Source organism: Pelodiscus sinensis, chromosome 13, assembly GCF_052426305.1.
Source record: "Pelodiscus sinensis isolate ZL-2025 chromosome 13, ASM5242630v1, whole genome shotgun sequence".
NCBI classification, from domain to species: domain Eukaryota; kingdom Metazoa; phylum Chordata; order Testudines; family Trionychidae; genus Pelodiscus; species Pelodiscus sinensis.
Genome location: NC_143064.1, coordinates 4,079,157 through 4,097,982, shown reverse-complemented (window position 1 = coordinate 4,097,982; position 18,826 = coordinate 4,079,157). Strand labels below are relative to the sequence as shown.

General features: G+C 51.2%; 1 protein-coding gene across 1 annotated transcript in view; it reads left to right on the top strand.

Annotated features, from left to right (window-relative positions):
- The first annotated feature begins 500 nt into the window (after nt 1-500).
- HS6ST2 (heparan sulfate 6-O-sulfotransferase 2) overlaps nt 501-18,826 on the top strand; it is a 231,652-nt gene continuing 213,326 nt past the window's right edge. The window contains exon 1 of the mRNA XM_025190873.3: nt 501-1,427. Coding sequence (XP_025046658.2) covers nt 925-1,427 — 503 coding nt within the window. The 5' untranslated portion in view covers nt 501-924. The remainder of the gene's footprint in view (nt 1,428-18,826) is intronic.

Sequence of the window (18,826 nt, the reverse complement as noted above, 5' to 3'; positions counted from 1 at the left end):
GGCTCTGACCCACCCCAGACCAGGGGCTGCAGGCCAGACTCCCCAGTCTGCTCCAGTCACTCATGTCTGCGCTGGGAGGACGGTTTGGGCACAAGGCTGAACGAGATCCGGGAGGCGGCGGGCTGGGGGTGAGGCTGGCCAGGGAACAAGGGGAAGGCGGGGCTGGCTAGCCACGAGGGAGGGAAAGGGTCTCGCTTCTGGGGCAGGAGCAGTCAGCTGGGAGCTGCCTGGGCAGTGCAGAGGGGGCAGGCGGGACCCAGGCCCCTAGCCCTTGGGGGCCACGCACCACCCCACGGGTCGAACCCCCTCCTAGCCGAGGGCTGGCTCAGGCGGGGTGGGGGGCCGGGCCTGCCTACCTACAGGGGGAGACCCTTTCCCCTCTGCCCTGCGCACGGCCCAGCGCGGCTCTGACTCCGGAGTCGTATCCGGGGGAGGCCGGTAGGAGCCGCGAGCGAGAGTTCCCCGGGGCGCACGGGGAGGAGCGGTCGGAGGCTCCGGGGCGCAGGGATAGGCGGAGGCGGGGGCGGAGCGGGCCGGAGGTTCCCGGGGCGCAGGGGGAGGAGGCGGAGCTGGCCGGAGGCTCCGGGGCGCACGGGGAGGAGGCGGGGAGGCTCTCCGAGCGCAGGGGGCGGAGCTGGCCGGAGGTTCCCGGGGCGCAGGGGGAGGAGGCAGGGGACGTTCCCGGGGCGCAGGAGGCGGAGCTGGCCGGAGGCTCCCGGTGCAGCGAAGGAGGCGGCGGCGGGGGAGGCTCCGGGGCGCAAGGGAGGAGGAGGCGGCGGCGCGCTGCTGAGGCTGCCGGGAAGCGCACGGGCGGGCGGAGCGGATGGAGGCGGCGGCCGGGGCCGGGCGCTGGGCGCAGGGCGCCCGGGGCTGCTGGCGGCGCGGGCGGTGAGCGCAGCATGCGCCGGGCGCCCCGCGGCCGCCATGGAGGAGCGCGCCCCGCGGCTGCTGCTGGCCCTGCTGCTGCTCTGCCTCTTCGGCGCGCTGGCGCTGCAGTACGTGTGCCCGGGCAGCCGGTGCCAGCTGCTGCGCGCCCTGCGCCCCCCACGGGCCGACCCCTACCGGGCGGAGGACGAGAGCCCGGCCCGCTTCGTGCCCCGCTTCAACTTCTCCGCCCGCGACCTGCTGCGCCGGGTGGATTTCAACATCAAGGGCGACGACCTGATGGTTTTCCTGCACATCCAGAAGACGGGCGGCACCACCTTCGGCCGCCACCTGGTGCGCAACATCCAGCTGGAGCAGCCCTGCGAGTGCCGGGCCGGCCAGAAGAAATGCACCTGCCACCGGCCGGGCAAGCGGGAGACCTGGCTCTTCTCCCGCTTCTCCACCGGCTGGAGCTGCGGCTTGCACGCCGACTGGACCGAGCTCACCAACTGCGTGCCGGCCGTGGTGGACAGCAAGAAGGAAGCCAAGCGCAGACCGTCCAGGTGAGCTTTGCGCGCCGGCGAGCGCAGACGGGGAGGAAGCCCCGTCCCCCTCCAACAAAATGTGAGCCCGGCCTCCTGCTGTTCGGCCCTGCTCCTGGAGGAGGCCTGGTGATTCCTCAGGCGGTGAGATGGGCGGGGGTTGCCCCCTTTCCTCCCCCCAGCCCTGTGAAAGAAGAGGTCTCCTTCCCTCTGGCCAAGGGCTGGGGAACCTTTTCTGGGCTGGGGACCCACAGAAAAATCAGTGGGGGGTGCACACAAGTGGGAAGCAAGCAAACCCCAAAACCTCACTGAGGTGGCCCTGGAGGGAGGAGAAAGACCCCCCAGTCCCTTCACATAGCAGCGCCTGGGGGGGGGCAGGCTAGTAGATTGCATGTTCTCCAGCCCTACTGGGAGACGGTGGCCAGCCCCAGTTCCCAATGCTGAGGGAAGGCCCTAGCCTCAGGCAGCTGGATCCAGGCAAGCCGGGGGCTGCATCCGGCCCTGGGGCCGCAGGTTCCCCTCCCCTGCTGTAGCCCCTGAAGGGATCCCAGCGTGTTCTGTTCCAGGCATTGCCCAGGTAGGAAACTGCAGCAGCACAGCTCCTTAGTGGACACACCAGGGAGCTACTGTTACCGCAGCCTGACCCACGTTCAGGAGCCCAGGAACAGCTCTGCTGGGCCAGCCTGGGAGGTTTGTTTTTCAGCCTTGTTTGAGTTGCCCGGGGACAGGTGTTTTTGGGTCCTTCCCGGGCGTTGCCATAAAGGTGTGTGGGCGTTGCAGGGTGCTGCCCTCCGCACCGGGCAGCCCTGTGTGGTAGCTCCAGCGAGAGAAGGCTGGGGCTTTGCGGGCTGGCTTTGATCGGCTCCTGCAGCCGGGGGGGCCCGTCCAGAGGATGCAGCCCCAGTGTGAATAGGGGAACACTGAGCAGTGCCCACCCCATAGCTGCCTAGAGGCTGGAATAAAGCCTAGTTGTTAAGGTCAAGCTGCAAAAGCTGGACCCCTTTAAAACTTTGGGGGGGAGGGGAGGGCTGCTGCAGCCAGCCGAGCCAGCCAGGAACTGCTGCCTTCGCTCTGCTTGGTGGGAAAGGTTTTCTCCGATCTCCCGCTGGCCGATTCTGCTGTGGCGCTGACAATGGCTCTGTGGCTCCCAGAGGGGGAGTGGAACAGTTACTGCATCTCCTTGTTAATGTGCAGCTGGGCCCCCGAGTCCCTCTGTTCCCAGTGGCTGTAAGCGGAGCCAAGGATCCTCAGTATGACTAAACCCAGCGCCCCCTCTCCTCGAGTCTCTATGGTGAACCGTCCTTGTGTACTGAGCTGCTGCCTTATCATCCCCGAGCTAGCCCGTAAATGATGTCAAGTCGGGCATGTTTGCGAGCGGCATGATTTTTCTATGCCTTGAGCTCCGCACAAATCAACCCGGTGCTAGGCGCGGCGAAGCTCCTTCAATCACCGAAAGTGTTGCAGCTCCCCTTGGGGCCGTCCGCCAGCTCCAACTTGGCTTTGGGTTTGGGTGGCCCGTCCGCGGCGTGCTCACGTCTACCCTGTTCCTTCCACCACGTGCCTTTGTCCTGAAGACGCCAACTTGGCCCCTGGCAGTTTTGATATTTAAACCCGGTGAACTCTTTTTCCAGAGATCTGCTGGGTGGTTCTCGTTCCAAACCATGACCTAGCTCCAGTCCTAGAAAAGATCTGTGGGCTGCGAGTCAGCTGTGACATATTAAAGAGGTGGCACGTTAGTAGCATGTAGGAACATGTTCTGGTATGCCTAGGAATATGGTGTAGCAAGTAGGTGCAGGTAATGAATTGTTTTTCCTTGCATATCTCGGGTTCCGATTGCTCAGAGATTAGTCTGGTGTCACTATTAGACTAATGGCCGATGCCCGTGTGTGTGTGTGTGTGTGTGTGTTTGTGCGAGGAGTACAGTTGTATTTCACACCATCTGCACAGTCAAGTCTAAGCACAGATTCATTGGAAATTGAATGCAGTTTCTTTTCAGAATTTCTTTTATATAGGGCGACACACCACTGCCATCTAGTAGAAAAATGGTTCACGTCGTCCTCCCCCTGTAGCCAAGCCGCAGCTAAAAGTCTTTTAGCTGTTAGGGTGGGTCTGCTTTGTCTTCCCTGCTGCTTTTAAATGCCATCTAATCGCATTAACATTAAGAATTAATTACTCTCCCTCTGGATCTACCATGGCCTTAGCTGCTGCTTTGAAGGATCCTAAGTCTTCCGAGTCAGCCGGGTGTGGAATTCCTTTGACCCGTTGTGTAAATGTGTGTGACAGCTTGGGTGACACAGCGGTGGAGGAGCACAACAAGGGAGCACTCTGGTGTTGCGGACGACCTGCCAGTTGTCCCCTGCAGAGGGGCCCAGTCTGCAAAATTCGGAGAGAGATGTGAATTCCTTGCTTTTGATTCCCTCCCACCCCCAAAGACGAGGCTAGTCACAGACAGGGGTATGGGGTTGCTCTTTATGGGGCTAAGGTTCTGGTACCAAATAATTAGGATCTGAGTCTGGATATGACCCCACTTCCCCACCGGTCCATCATGCACAGGGTGGGTGTTTGGGCTCACTTGTGTCTTGCCTGCGGAATTACAGGACATCCTCCAACTCGAAACAGGCATGTTAGCTGGCTTGGGAGCGTGCGTTCTACTAGACAGTTCAGAGCAGTGCGACGGATGCTGCGTCGTTAGCGCTGTGTACAGCCCGTCACCATGACCTCTGAGTGGGGATTGAGCACAGGCCAAAGCTGAGGGGCGGAGGAGCCGAGCAACGCCGCTGCCCAAAGCTCTGATGCTACTGTAGCTAGTAGCGGCCTACTCTCGAAATGTTGTTGGTGTGGCGTTTTACATAACCATTACCCGGCCTGCTTCCTAGCTACAGTCTCTCTCGCAAGGACCTGTCAGGCAGCTAATTGGACTGTGGCGTCTAAAGGTTAAAAACATTGGAACACAAGAGCCTTTCGAAATAAACAACCGGCCCTTCAGAGCCGCCATTTTATTATCGCATGTTAATTTATTTGGTGCTGGAGCAGCGCCCGGCTGATGAGTGAGTCGCCGACCTCCGCCAAGCACCCACATCAGAGAGAGAGAGAGAGAACAGTTCATTGGGGAGGAGAGACTGGCTCCATTCCGAACGTAAATAGGTCTGTTGAGAGACGCTGGGGAAGTATTAATAACTAGAAGACTTACCCAATGTTGCCTGGGGGGCAGCGGCGACTGTGCGGCCCGCCTGCCAGCTTCTCCCCAGAGCAGCAAGAGCCACGCAGCTCTGGGGCCAGCCCGGAGTGCGGGAGAGGATCGGGGAGGCAGTGTGAGTGGCTGCTCCGTCAGGATGACCAGAGCGGCAGGGGCTGCACTGGCCAGCGGCTGCTCCTGCCCCCTTGTGGTTATCTGTGAGTATAACTCTCCCTGCTATCATACCCCTTCCCTTTCTGTTTGAGGCGAAACTTAGTTTCATGTGCATCCCTTTGTCCTGGCACAACCGGACCCTGACCTTCTTGTACGTTTTAAGAGGAGGAAGCTGCCTATTGAATTGGGTGGTTCCAGCTCTTATCGTTTGGGAGGAGTTTGTGAACCGACAGACTCACAGGCAGACGGACGCACTAAGTCTCTAATATAGAGAGTAGATACTTAGCTATGAGCTCTGTGCCCGATGCACTTGGGTCATAATGGTGAATAATCTCTAGGTAAATGTGGGCTGAAGTGGATTCATCAGTCCGAATCCCAGCTCAGGTTTGTAGTGTATCAATGTGGGTAACGAGCTGTCTGAGAGTCTCACTCTAGTGCTGTTGACACACGCGTTGGGCAAATTCAGACCGGATGTACGCACCTGGATGTATTCTTTCCTAGAAATGCCTGTGCGTGGCCGCATGTTTGCTCATGGCTTGAGTTAATAGTCTCGTCTGTGTCTGCAGTCAGCCAGAAGAGGGTTCTGTTTGGCAGTCTTTCCCTTGTTCAAAAGTGGAGCGCTTCGTTTGGCTCTAAAATCCAAATGGACGCTCTGTGTTTATCTAAGAGGCAGCGGCAAATGCTTAGCAACCGAGGTCTGCTCCAGTGAGATCAGCTGCGCGGGGTCTGATGAGTTCCCGGAAGAGTCCTCGTTAATTGGATCCATCGGAAAGAAGACTGAGAGTTCCAGACAGGCCTATTAAAATGGCGGCCGTGGGCCCCCGAACTTTCATTGGGATGAAAATGAAGAGCGTGTCGGAGCGTATGTGGCTCATCTTGGAAATTATTGCCTCGGTAATGGAATTAGGCCTGAGGGGAACACAGAGGCTGTCAGCAGAGGTGGCGGGAAACGGCAGGGCATGGAACAGGCCGTTGCCACAGAAACGCAGTGTTGGAGGGCTCCGGCCTTGCAGCTCCATGGCAGCCATTCGAGGCCGTATTGTTGGTCACTACCTACCTCAGGGGCTGATTCCTCTGCTCAGCCTCTGGGCTTGGGGCTGCTAGTTTTGGCTGCCCTTCCCCTGCTTATATTGAGGCACTTCTAGTTCTGCTTCACTTCCGCCCCGCAGAGCCCTCTCTCCAGCTCGCCTGGCCTCGGGCCTTCCTGCTTCTCTTCTACCGGACTGCCCCTGCCCCTCCCAATAGAGGCTGTGTCTGAAAGGGGGACGTTAAATTGTGTGGAATTAAGTAACCCTTGGCTCCTGCCTCTTCCCCCTCCCCACCACGCTGCTGCCTCTGATACAGATGCAGCAGCAGGGGAGAGGCAGGAGGCTCCCCAGGAGCCAGTGCGCACAGGGATCCAGATTTTACACCAGCTCCCTGTGTGTACCAGGAGCCTGCATGTGACCGTGTACACCAGGCCTGGAGTACCTCAGGTCCAGGGGGCTAGATGTGGCTCCCAGCTTGCCTGGATCCAGCCCCTGAGGCTCAGGGCTTCTCTCCCCCTCCCCTCAGCAATGGGGAGTCCGAACTGGCACTCTAGCCCCCCTCCCCGCCCCTCTGCGGAGTTGGAGCCCACAAAATCTACTAGCCTGGGCCCCTCTAGGCTTTGGTGGGTGAGGGAAATGGGGGGGAGTGTCTTTCTCCTTCTCAACTGGGGGCCACGTCAGTGAGAGTTTTCGGGGGGGGTTTCTCTTTCAAGTGCAACCCCCGACTAATTTTTTTTTCTGTGGGTCAACGGCTCCCGACCCAAATTCCCCGTCCTTGGTACATGCAGTTACACTTTCACAGGCCTAGTCAGAAACCCTACTCACCCCTCGCTCCTAGGAGGTGCTTCTCCCCGACCAGCCTCTGTCCAGCTGGAGCTGCTATTTCCTGCCTGATGCTGTATCCCTGGTCACTGCACCTAACCTTCTCCCGGCTTGTAGGGTGCAACGGGGCCTCACCTCCAGTCTGGCTCCTGTGCTCCCTAACGCCCCCTACTGGCCCACGGAAGAAATGGAGGTTCTGAAGTCCTTGCCCGGGGCCAACCGTTGTGTCTCACCACAGAAACGCGGCAGCAAATATCAGGCTGTTTCAATACACCAGCGCTTCCCCACCTCCCTGTCCAAACACAAGCTGCCTGGAGCTAGCATGGGACCTGGCATTCCCAGCACAAGGGCTGCAAGCGACCCTGGCGGAGCTGGGTAGATGGGGGAATCCCTCGCTCACCCCGGAGGCCTTGAAGGCACGGAGCAGGGAGAGGTTGGCCTGGCCTGTTTTTTGGAAGAAGCAGGCCCGGGAAGCCCTGAGTTAATCGGCCCTGTGCTGAAAAGGTGGCGGGGTGGTGAGAACGAGGAGACTTAGAACAATGAAGGCAGGCAGTTTATTTTGGCTCCCTGGGGGCTGACTGGGGACTGCTGGTTCCAGTTCCAAAAAAAAAACCCTGGCTCCGCCGCAGCCTAAAACAAATCTGTTCAGCTTCTTTCCTTTTCTCGCCACACCCTCTGCACCCTGGCTATGGTGGGGATGGCAGGAGGGGGCAGGGAATGGCTGCTCTTTCTTTTGGGACCCTGCCATTTTCTGGGATTCTCTGCTCCCGTCTGTCCCTGGTGGTCTCCTCCCCCCACCCGGTACCACATTTCCTCTGCTCCCTTCCCTTCTTGACCCTCCCTCCCGATCTGGTGCCGCCTCCTTCCCGTGGCCTGTCTCTGTTGCCCCCTCCCCACTAGGGATGTTAAAATGTGTGTCTTTTAGTAACCTTGTAGCTGCTAAACATTTGATACAGAGGCAGCAGCCTGGGTGGGCAGGCAGCTCCCCAGGGGCAGGCTTAAAAGTGAGCTTCCTATGTGGGCCAGTTCCTGTCTCCCTTCCTGCTGCCTCTGATGCAGGAGCAGCAGTGTGGGTGGGTGGGCAGCTCCCTGGGAGCTGGCTTAAAAGCCAGCTTCCTATGTGGGCTGGCTCCCGTCACCCTCCCCGCTGCCTCTCATACAGTGGCAGCAAAGGGGGGTACATGTAACCATGGGGGTTAACCGATGAGCCCAGGCTTATCAGTTAACCGTGTACACAAGTCCACATTAGCATTCCTATTCCACCCATGGACAGAAAATAAATTAGAGGGAACTTTGCTCCTCTCCGAGCTGCTGAGGGGGCCGCGGCTGGAGCAGACGTTTCAGGGCCTGAACGGTGCAGTCTCTTGTCCGGGGGGATGTCCAAGCTGTCTGGCATCTGTGGGGGAAAAGCGAGAAATGTGTCTTTGCCTGGTCATGACTGCCTGACCGGCTTGGGTCACTCGAATGATCGAGGAAGTCTCAAAGCCTTTGCACGGAGACCTGAAGCAGGGGCCAAAGGAACAGGGTGTGTGAGACATGCAGAACAGAGCCCCTTTGCAGCCCAGCTACTTCTTATGGAAAGTCTCCGCTTCGCTTCATGCCGGTAGTAAATCCAGTGGCACCATTGGTAAAAACAGAGTGCGTGTGTCGAGACTGTTGGAAATAAGTCTGGACACTCTGGATGCAGTGAAAACAGGCAGAGGATTTAGTACACAGAGTGCTGGTGGAGTGTCCCTCAGCTCATTAAGCTGGTGAACACTGCTTTAGCAAAACATTACAATAGATTATATAGGGGGCTGATGGGCGGAGGGGAAGCAAGTCAATAGGTTCTAACAGCGAAACGAAATGAGCACATAAGCCAATAAGCTAAGAAAGATGACATAGCATCTCCGCCCATCGTCAAACACACACCTGATCTCTAATACAAGTAGTTTTCCTTAACAAGCTAAATAAGCCAACATCAACAGAGGATTAAATGGCGACTTTTGCCTAGTTAAAGGATGCTGCGTCTGTGATGGCACCTCGCGCTGATGTGATCCATGAGTTTATGGGCCCATTATCTAGGATTAAAGCAAAACATGTTAGCAAGGTTGGTTTGGTATCAGCTGGTGTGACCCCTTGGAATGTGGTTGCCAGGGCGACTGTGCCTTCCCAAGGTCCCTCTACTCAGGCTAACTGTCCGTTTGTGAGGTTTCCAGGTTGCGAGGTTAGAGGCCCATACAGGATTTCAGAATTTGAATAGGGGTTCTTAGCGAAATACCATGGACTGCCTCAGTTTACCCTAAGACTGAGGAAGGTAACGACCTTTGAGCAGATCCACAAACTGATTCCCACACAGTGAGGCGGGGCTTTGGTTTTCTCTCTCCTTGGACTGCTGTTGGGGTGGGCTGCATCGCTTCCGATACAGGCAATGTCGCATCCAAGCCAGACGGGCAGTAATTGAAAGATCAGTGGCTTTAGCTGGCAGAAGCTCTAACACAAATGGGGTGTGTGTGGTACTGTGAAGCCAACGAACGAAAGGCTCACGGTGATTCTTGCAACATCTTGCTTTCTCTGGTGGCCTCCATCCAACGACAGGCCTGACCCGGCTGAGTGTGAGACCGTGGGGCTGATATTGCATGTCGTAGCTACCCTTCTGAGGTGAAATTTCATGGCTGTTTGTGCATTGATGAGTGTCCTTCGTAGGCGTCGGTCGGTTGTCAGGAGAGCTGTACAACAGACCCCCCCTTGCAAATCCGCTGAGGTGTGTGTGGGGGAGCTTGTTTGCTCACAAAAAAGTTACCTTAGAATTTATATTTTGCTCATTGCCACGATTGCTGAGTGGCCTTACGTGGCCCACAGTGTCACTGAATCTGTGATAAGCGCCGGCTCTGCCCATGGCAGGACGGGAGGGTGTACGGCATAAGCCCCCCCTCTCGGGAAGACTGCGTCAGTGAGGACGAGCCAGTCTCTCCGTAACAGTGGTGAGGCCGTGTAGGGTGGACCTCAGGGTGTGGACGTGGAAGTGCCAAACGTATTGTGATGGGAGGGGGGCGGTCACTGAAGACCCCTTGGGGTTGCTTCCCTATGGGCTGACAAAGCCATTGACACTGAATCACTTCAGCTCTGAGGAGAATGCGGCTTCAGGCCCAGCTTGCAGGAAACCCACTCCTCAAACGGGGTCTGAACCCCAAGTGAATCGCTCAGGCAAGCCCCCTTTCACACTGAAGGGAGGCTGTACACACTGAGGGCTCTCCCGGGTAACGCTCATTTACATCTAAAACTGTTCTTATTTCAGCTAAACCTCTAAGCCAGGAAGACCTTTTTGCCCTGGAGTCTCTGGTTAGCCCCTTAGGTGCGTCATGCCAGCCAAAGTGCAAGAGCCTGAAAACTTTGCATCCTACATAGACTTCCTTTTGGGCAGGAATTCATCCATGCAAAGTTACCTGGCCAGACACTACCAGTTGAGGTGGTCAGATGACTTCCTAAGACCAACCACTGCTTAGACTTCAAGGACAAAAGGGGCCGTTTACAGCGATCACCCTGACATTGAGGGAAACTCCTTTGATGGCTTCCCTTTGTACGTGCAAAACCATAAACCATTCCATACTCCGTGGCTGCGTCTAGATCGGCATGATTTTCCGGAAATGCTTTTAACGGAAAAGTTTTCAGTTAAAAGCATTTTTGGAACAGAGCATCTAGATTGGCATGGACGCTTTTCCGCAAAAGCACTGTGCCAATCTAGATGCGCTTTTCCGCAAAAAAAGCCCCGATCGCCATTTTCACGATCGGGGCTTTTTTGCGGAATACAAATCTGAGCTGTCTACACTGGCCCTTTTGCGCAAGAGCTTTGCGCAAAAGGGACTTTTGCCCAAACAGGAGCAGCATAGTATTTCCGCAAGAAGCACTGATTTCTTACAGTAGGAAGTCAGTGCTTTTGTGGAAATTCAAGCGGCCAGTGTAGACAGCTGGCAAGTTTTTCCGTAAAAGCGGCTGATTTTCCGGAAAAACTGGCCAGTCTAGACACAGCCTGTATCTCTAACTTCACACACAAGAATGCAACATGCACCAAAATGAGATGCACAGATCCAGCCGATTGTGACGTTAAAATTGAGAGGCGATGTCAGGTACTTTGTCCAAAGTATCTTTGAGTTAGGTATATTTGTATCCATAAGTCAATCTCAGAAAGCACGGAGGGGGTGAAAGAATCACACGTATTAAATGTTTAAAAGAAGAAATTACCACCTGCTTTTAAGCGGGGCTTACTGCTTTAAGTGGGTGTGTGTGTGTCAGGGGAAGGGGAGGTCCCGTGCCTGGCAAACAGTATTACTAAATATCGAGCAAGGAAGCGGAAAGTTCCCATTAGGCACCGTCTGACCAAAGCTGCTGCTCCTAGATTAGGATGCTTCACTGCACGTACTTTTTCCAGACTGCGTTCAGCACTGCAGGGCCAAGGGAAAGAACCCTAGTAATCCCATGCTCCAGAGCTTACCAGCACGTTCAGGGCAGTTTCTCTGGCAGGAACATTGCTCTGGGACCTGCTCAGCGTTGGGTCTCGTATCTAATAGGGCGATCATCAGCTAATAGGGCGATGGCTACTCTAGGATCCTACATTGAACAGGAGATAGTAGCTATCTGGCCTTTGTTTCTGAGGTGATCTCAGACTATTGACAGGCCCGGCCAACGAGTTTGCGGGGCCCAAGGCAGTGCACTGACTGCGAGGTCCAGCTGGTGGATGGCGTGATGCAGGCCGGGCCACAGGGAGCGGGGCTGGGGAAAGAACCCCCCTTCCCTTCCCAGCCCCACCCTTCCGGGTGTGCTTTGCTCGGGCCACAGGAGCCAAGTCAGCCCCACTCACTTGGGCCGGGCAGCAAGCGGCAGCAGCCGGTGGTGAGGGCCAGGAGCAGCAGACGGAGCACGGTGCGCCCCCTGGTGCTGGAGTGGACAGGAGGGAGTGTGGGCAGAGCGGACTTCAGTAGGGCTCTATCCCATTGGGCAGCGTGGGAGCGTCTTCGGCCAATCACCGCTAGCACAGGGACCTGCAGGTGAGGGGCTCAGTGTAAGCCTTGTCCTACGGCTGGGCCTGACTATTGAAAACGAGGCAGGAAGGAGAGAGAAGAGGGGGACCGAGAAAAGGGAAGTGGAACATGGAAGGGAAGCAAAAATGAAGACGATGAGCAAAAACGTGTGCGTGCACACATAGCGTTAAGGTAACCGTATTTATTGTGTCTTTAAACCAGAAGGACTAGACCGTAATAAAGTCTTATTACATAGGGAAGGCTCAGTGACTATTAAGTGCAGCTGTTTCTGGGGTGGACCATGGCAGCTGTTCTATTAACAATGATAAACGGTTTCTAGTAAGGGAAACGAACAGTATTATTTTCCAGTTGAAACAGCAGAGTCGTTTTTAAGCAAGCAGATGTTGTGTCCTGCTGCATGTTGGAGTTTGGCCAGACATCAGATGTGACATGCCTGTCCTTGAGCGAAGCACTGGGAAATTCTCAAAAACCGACTTTCTGTTTTGCTCGTTTGCATGATTATTTCGACCACCAAATACGCATGACTCTCACATACAAGAGTCCCAGTGCAGTCATTGGGATCTCATCAGGCCTAGCTGGCTTTTGGTTTGACGACTCAGTCCAATGGGAGCTGCTCCAGCTGGGGACGTGGGAAGGCAACGAACGAAAGGTTCAGGGTGATTCTTTCACCATCTGGGTTTCTTTGGTGGTCTCCATCCAACGACAGGCCAGGCCTGATCTGGCTGAATTTGAGACCCTGAGGTTGATATTGTTTGTCATAGCTACCCTTCTGAGGGTGAGATTATTTTCTTAAACAGAAGTTCTCTGGTTATTCTTCGGTGTTCAGTTAATCCCATGGTTGGGTCCTTGCAGCTGATGTCCATGGCCTTGATAGCAAAGTTGAACATTTTTTATTCCGTTCTCTGCTTTGCCAGCGTTTTAAAATGCAACTTTAGCTGATGGTTTAAACAGGCTCAAAATGCATGCGCACTTTGCATAAGATGTGTATTTATAATTTGCCATCCTTCTGAACTGGGCAGCCTGTGTTACAGGGCTATGAAATGTACTTTGAACTCAAGCGCATCGCTAATAGATACCTTTTTTATGATAGAAGACAGGGCCGTTTTCCGTTCCGTAACTCCGGCGTCAATTCTGACGTGCGCTCCCTGAGATGTATTGGTCCCTCATTTATGTAATCTGAATGGTGAAGAATCATGTTCCGCGCTGATGTAAATGTTGGGAAAAGGGACTTATTAGTAGGTTTGATTGCTTTTTAAATTTGACTAGCCGGGATGCACTGGGATGCCTTGGAGAATTGGCCTGTTTCTTGTGAACAGTTCAATGCCTAATGAATCACTTCAATGTACTTTTCTGAAGGAAAGCAGAGCAATTTAGATGTGCAGTGCATTGATTTACATCAAATGGATTAGGCCTCTGTGTGCAATCCCCGGCATTAATTTACTTTCTCCAGCAACTGTAATAATAAAGACAGTACTGCAGGACAGGATCAGCTCAAATGAACTCCTAGAGATCATTGTAGCTTTCCGCAAAAGTGGAATAATAATCTACTGCAGGAAATCAAATTGGGGAATAGAGTTTTCCAAAATTGCTTATAATCGTGGAACAAAGCTACTTTGAGCCTGGTTAAAAAGTCCACTGAATACTGCCAAGGAACTCATCTGTGGATTCCTGTTTTCAACCCCGTGCTTTATTGAATCGTGGGACCTTTTTTCTAGCATGGTGGATACAACTAACTTGGTTCTAACCAATATATACAGCGCAATTAAACATATTCTTCTCTTTGTTAGGATTGCCAGATGGTTTCAACAACAATACCGAACACACTTGACATTACGTCACAATCTACATGACATCTTATTTAGAAAATACTGGACACTTCTATTTTCTCATCTATATTTTCTCAATTTGTTTCCCAAACAGAGAGCTCAAATACTGGACTGTCCAGTTCAAAACCGGACACCTGTTAGTATTCCTTTAAGTTTCCTAGAACTTGTCTAAATGTTATGGTGAGGGTTCTCTCTTTTTATAGTGTTTACTTTGATAATGTTCTTTCTTGTCAGATAATGTCATTGAATGATCTCAGATGAAGGAAAAAATGAAAATATCTGAGATTTTGGCCTTTTTTTCACTCCAACTGTTCTAATTGGGTCTAATTTCTCTTAAGGTTCCTGGAGCCGCTGGAATCTTTCTGAAAGTGACTAATGAGTCATGGTACAAAAATCTGCTGCTCAAGTCGGCGTGAGAACACGCTGTCAGCAGCAGAAACATGCTGATTAAAGCTCCAATTGTGTTTCTTTATTTCTATAATGTCCGATCTGTCACAGTTACCACACTCGCCGGCTGGAATCCTTTCTAAACCGGCCAGGAAGGCAGAATGCAGAAAACTGGCTAGTTTCTTATCAAACCCCTGAACTACAGACATGTTATCTTTGCTTTGTTTCATTAAATAGAGATTATTCTTAGTCCAGGAAGCTATTTTGCCTCATTTGGAATTATCCTTGCGCCGTGTTTTTTAATACTTGAAGGATAAAAACCAAGATGATCATTAAATGGTAATAAGAATTGCCCTTTGAGGGGATTGAGTGAGATATAAGACTCCCATGTCTGTACAAGACACGAGCAATAAATAAACCAAAACTGTCTTAGGACTCTGCCTTAAGCCACTACGGGTCGGCTTCCATTATAAGCCAAATGTACGGGGGAGGAATTCTCCTGGGATTCCTGCCTGAATAAGGATTTGACTCTAATTATAAAATGTGATTGTGAGCTGCCTGCCCATTGAAGCTGCTAACACAAAAGATTTCCGAAGATACCTGGACTTATTTCTATTGGCTCTGGGGATTTAAGGGCACGGCACAGATAAAACAGTAGTGAGAAGTAGGCTGGGCTTGGTGCTTTGCCTTTGTCATGTAAGAAAGGAGCTGTTTGTTGTTCTGATTTCTCCGTTGGGGGGGAAGAATCTTGAGGTCGTAGACGCCCCGTGCTGATTATTTTTGAGATTGATTTGCTGATGCTGGCAATTGTACAGTGTGTTCTGAGAGTAATAGGGCTGCACCGAATTATTCAGGCGTTCTTGAAATGAATAATATTTGTGATGAGTAATATGTAGCAGACTCTGGTATTTCTGAATGATTAACCTAGTAAAGTTCTTCTTAAGCAGACATGAAGAAATGATTTAATTTCCACTATGAGCACTCTGTAAAATTAATGAAAGATAATTACGCTCACTAATGTGAGACTCGGAAGCCACAGCAATATTTTTAGTATGTAAGTTTATATTGCTGGAACAAACATTGTATATTTAATCCCTTCGGCGTGTCTTCTCCAATAGAAATCCCAAGGCCGAATATTTTAATATTTTTGTTGGCTGTTTATTGAAAAGGTGAGAAGATCTTTGGTAAATCGTAACTGACACGGTTGTAGGTCTCTTGCACTCTCTCTTTCTGCATAGGGATGTAAGCGACTAGTCAACTAGTGCTGTGACTAGTTGTTCGCCCTTCCCCCTCTTGATGCCTCTGTCAGAAGCCGGTATTTTCTAGCAGGAGTCGGTGCTGGGGATAGCTGGCTTGTTTTCCCCAGCATCGTCTCCACCGGAGGCAGAGGAGGTAGAGGCACAGCGGGAAACGGCGCGAGCAGGGACTGAAGCAGTCTTTGTTCACACCGCTTCTGCTGTGATTCTGCTTTTGAAATGTACAAGAGCCCACTGCACTCTTGCTATAGTTCAAAGGCGGAGGTGCCATTATAGACTAACCGAATAGTCGATGGAAATCCCATCGACTATTCGATTCATTAACTAATCTATGTACAAGAGCCCACTGCACTCTTGCTATAGTTCAAAGGCGGAGGTGCCATTATAGACTAACCGAATAGTCGATGGAAATCCCATCGACTATTCGATTAACTAATCTAAAATGAACATCCCTATTTGGGGACATATCTCTTTGGATGGTACAGGCTGACCCTCTCTGATCCGGCAACATCCACGGTCCAGTATGATTTTAGTTAGCTGGATGTTCCCTTATCATGGGTGTGACCAAGTTTCCTGCGGTAAAGTTTGTTTACAGCCAGCAGCCTTGGCTCTCAGTGTTCTGTTATTAGAGCTGTTATTTAGATCTAATTTATCCCTAAATGTCTTCTAACAGCCCAGTAAGCAGTGACAGTGTTGGTGATGCTTCTGGATAATATTAATTCGGCACCGGTCCGGTCCTGAGGGTGTCAGACTAGAGAGGTGTAAAAGTCAGTTGCTTGAGTTAATACCAATTAGCAAATGTTAAGGATGTTAAATTTAGATTATTTAATTAATCAAATAGTTGATGGGATTTCCATCGACTATTTGATTAGTCTATAAGGGCACCTCCGCCTGTTTTCTAATTTGACTCTTCATAGCAATTTATTCTTCGAAAGATGGGATTCATTTAAAATATCTGTTTTGCATGTTTAGAGCTTTGAGGGAAATCTCCGGTCATTCGAAAATGCCTTGAAAAATCATTAGCAAGGTGCTGAGAGACCTACGTATCATAAGATTCATTAAGATGAGACTCAAAACCTTACTTTTTTCCTATTTCCAGCCACTCTTACTTTTGATGAGATACGAACTAAATATATGCAGCACACAGAGGGAGAATATTGCAGCTTTAACCAGCCTGGCTCATCTCTGTAAAAGTGCTACGTAAGAGATACCTTTCAGGAGATCTCGGTAGCAATGCTCTTAATTTCCTACAATCAAAAGGATTGTTCGGTTCTGATGCTCTTGGAAGTCTGAGTAGCCTGAAGAGCAATCTGTCACTTCTTCCATTTGGTAGAAGGTGAGTGAAATATTGCCTGGCTTCCCGCAGAGATTAAACAGCTACTGTACTCGTTTTTTAAGATACCGTGGGATACAATCCGATTTGTTGAACGAGATCTGTGGTCTAAATAGCCGAAGATTGGAGGTGCAATTCTGTAGTATTGTTTCATTTTCCTAGGCCCTCTCTTGCGTTAGGGAACAAATAATTGGTGCAAAATGCTATAGAAGTTGGTGTGGGTTTTTTTTTTTTTGTGATCAGAGCCAAAGAAATCTTAGAATTCTATTTCTTTCACGTCACCTTGTTTTGTTGTGGAATTGAACAAGACAAAATCCCTTTGGTAACTGTTTGAGGGGGATGTTAATAAACTCGGTAGAAAACCTACATCTGTTTTTTTTTTTAAATGCTGCAAGTTTTGGGCAGAGAAGCTTCATCTGTGCATTCTCGATACCTTCCGTATTTGTCGTCTCCTTGCAAAGCCTTCTGGGAAAAGCTATTCCCTGAAGTAATCTTGGTCCATTCCAGGCCTGATCGCTTCCTGTGGTGTGAACAAATATGTTCTTCATGATGCTTTTTGTGCTTCATTGGGAACCAGCATGAAATGACTTTCCACATCCCCATGGCAATAGTACACTAAGGACCACCATTCACTTGTCATGGGCTCGATTGCAAGAGAGAACACTAAGTAACTAAGATCCCGATCCTGTGTTGGTTGACTTTAGGGTGCCGAGCAGGTGTTATCGGTGACACGACTATTCAGTAGTCACTGGTTGGCCCGGCAGCCAGTGTGTTCCTAGCCCCACTCACACGAGTCCCCTGCCTCCCTGCACTGCTGCCTCTGACTTTTTGTCTTGTGTACCCCAAGTTTCACCTCACTTAAAAATGACAATCAGACATAACAATACAAGCAGGTCATAACCACACTGTTACCAAAAAACTGCTGACTTGCTCATTGTTACTATATCATTATAAAATAAACCCATTAGAATATAAATATTATACTTTAATTTCAGTGCATAGTACATTAAGCAGTACAGAAAAGTCACAGGACGAAATCAGAGGCTATGTCTAGACTACGTCCCTCTTTCGAAAGAGGGATGTAAATTAGACTTATCGAAATTGCAAATGAAGCCGGGATTTGAATTTCCCATGCTTCATTTGCGTAATGGTGGCCGCGCGTTCTTTTGAAAAAGGGCTTTTCGAAAGTGAAACTGTCATTGAGACGCAGTTCTTTTGGGGGGAAAAAAACCTTTTTTTGAAAGAACCGGTAAACCTCATTTTTTTCAGGCATTACGGTTCTTTCGAAGAAGGTTTTTCCCCAAAACAACCACATCTAGATAGCGGTTTCACTTTTGAAATACCCATTTCCGAAAGACCGCGCGGCTGCCATTATGCAAATGAAGCGTGTGAAATTCAAATCCCGGATTCATTTGCAATTTCGATCTGTCTAATTTACATCCCTCTTTCGGAAGAGGGGTATAGGTTAGACATGCCCTTAGTTTGTACTGACTTTGCCAGTTGTTTTGTTGTAGCCTGTTGCACAGTTAGGCAAATCTCCAGATGAATTGATGTTCCCGCTGGAAGACCTCTTTGTAACTGGTTGAGAACCACCGGTCTACACTATGGCTGGGATCATGGTCTCCAACACGAATAGACAGATCTGCTATCTCTCCTCGAGCTACTTTGCTAAAAATAATGGTGCCGAAGTACCCCCCAGCGGTCCAGGCAGGCTTGTGTTCAGGTGGCTAGCCTGAACTATGGCTTGTGTTACCCCCACAGCTACACAACTATTGTAGCATGTGCTAGTGTGGTTCTGTCTACTTAATCTGGGAAGCATATACCCACCTATGGTTCAGGACACACACAGTGAAAGTACAAGTTGAACCTCTCGGCTGTGTCTAGACTGGCCAGTTTTTCCGGAAAATCAGCCGCTTTTCTGGAAAAACTTGCCAGCTGTCTACACTGGCCGCTTGAATTTCCGCAAAAGCACTGACTGTAAGAAATCAGTGCTTTTTGCGGAAATACTGTGGTGCTCCCGTTCGGGCAAAAGTCCCTTTTATGCAAAACTTTTGCGCAAAAGAGCCAGTGTAGACAGCTCAGATTTGTTTTGCGCAAAAAAGCCCCAATCGTGAAAATGGCGATCGGAGCTTTTTTGCGCAAAAGCGCGTCTAGATTGGCCACGGACGCTTTTCCGCAAAAAGTGCTTTTGTGGAAAAGCGTCCGTGCCAATCTAGACGCTCTTTTCCGCAAATGCTTTTAACGGAACACTTTTCCGTTAAAAGCATTTCCGGAAAATCATGCCAGTCTAGACGTAGCCCTCTAGTCCAGAACAATCTCATCCAGAAACATCTGTAGTCCGGTGTGATTTTAGTGAGCCGGATGTCCACTTTTCATGGGTATGGCCAAGTTTCCCACGGTT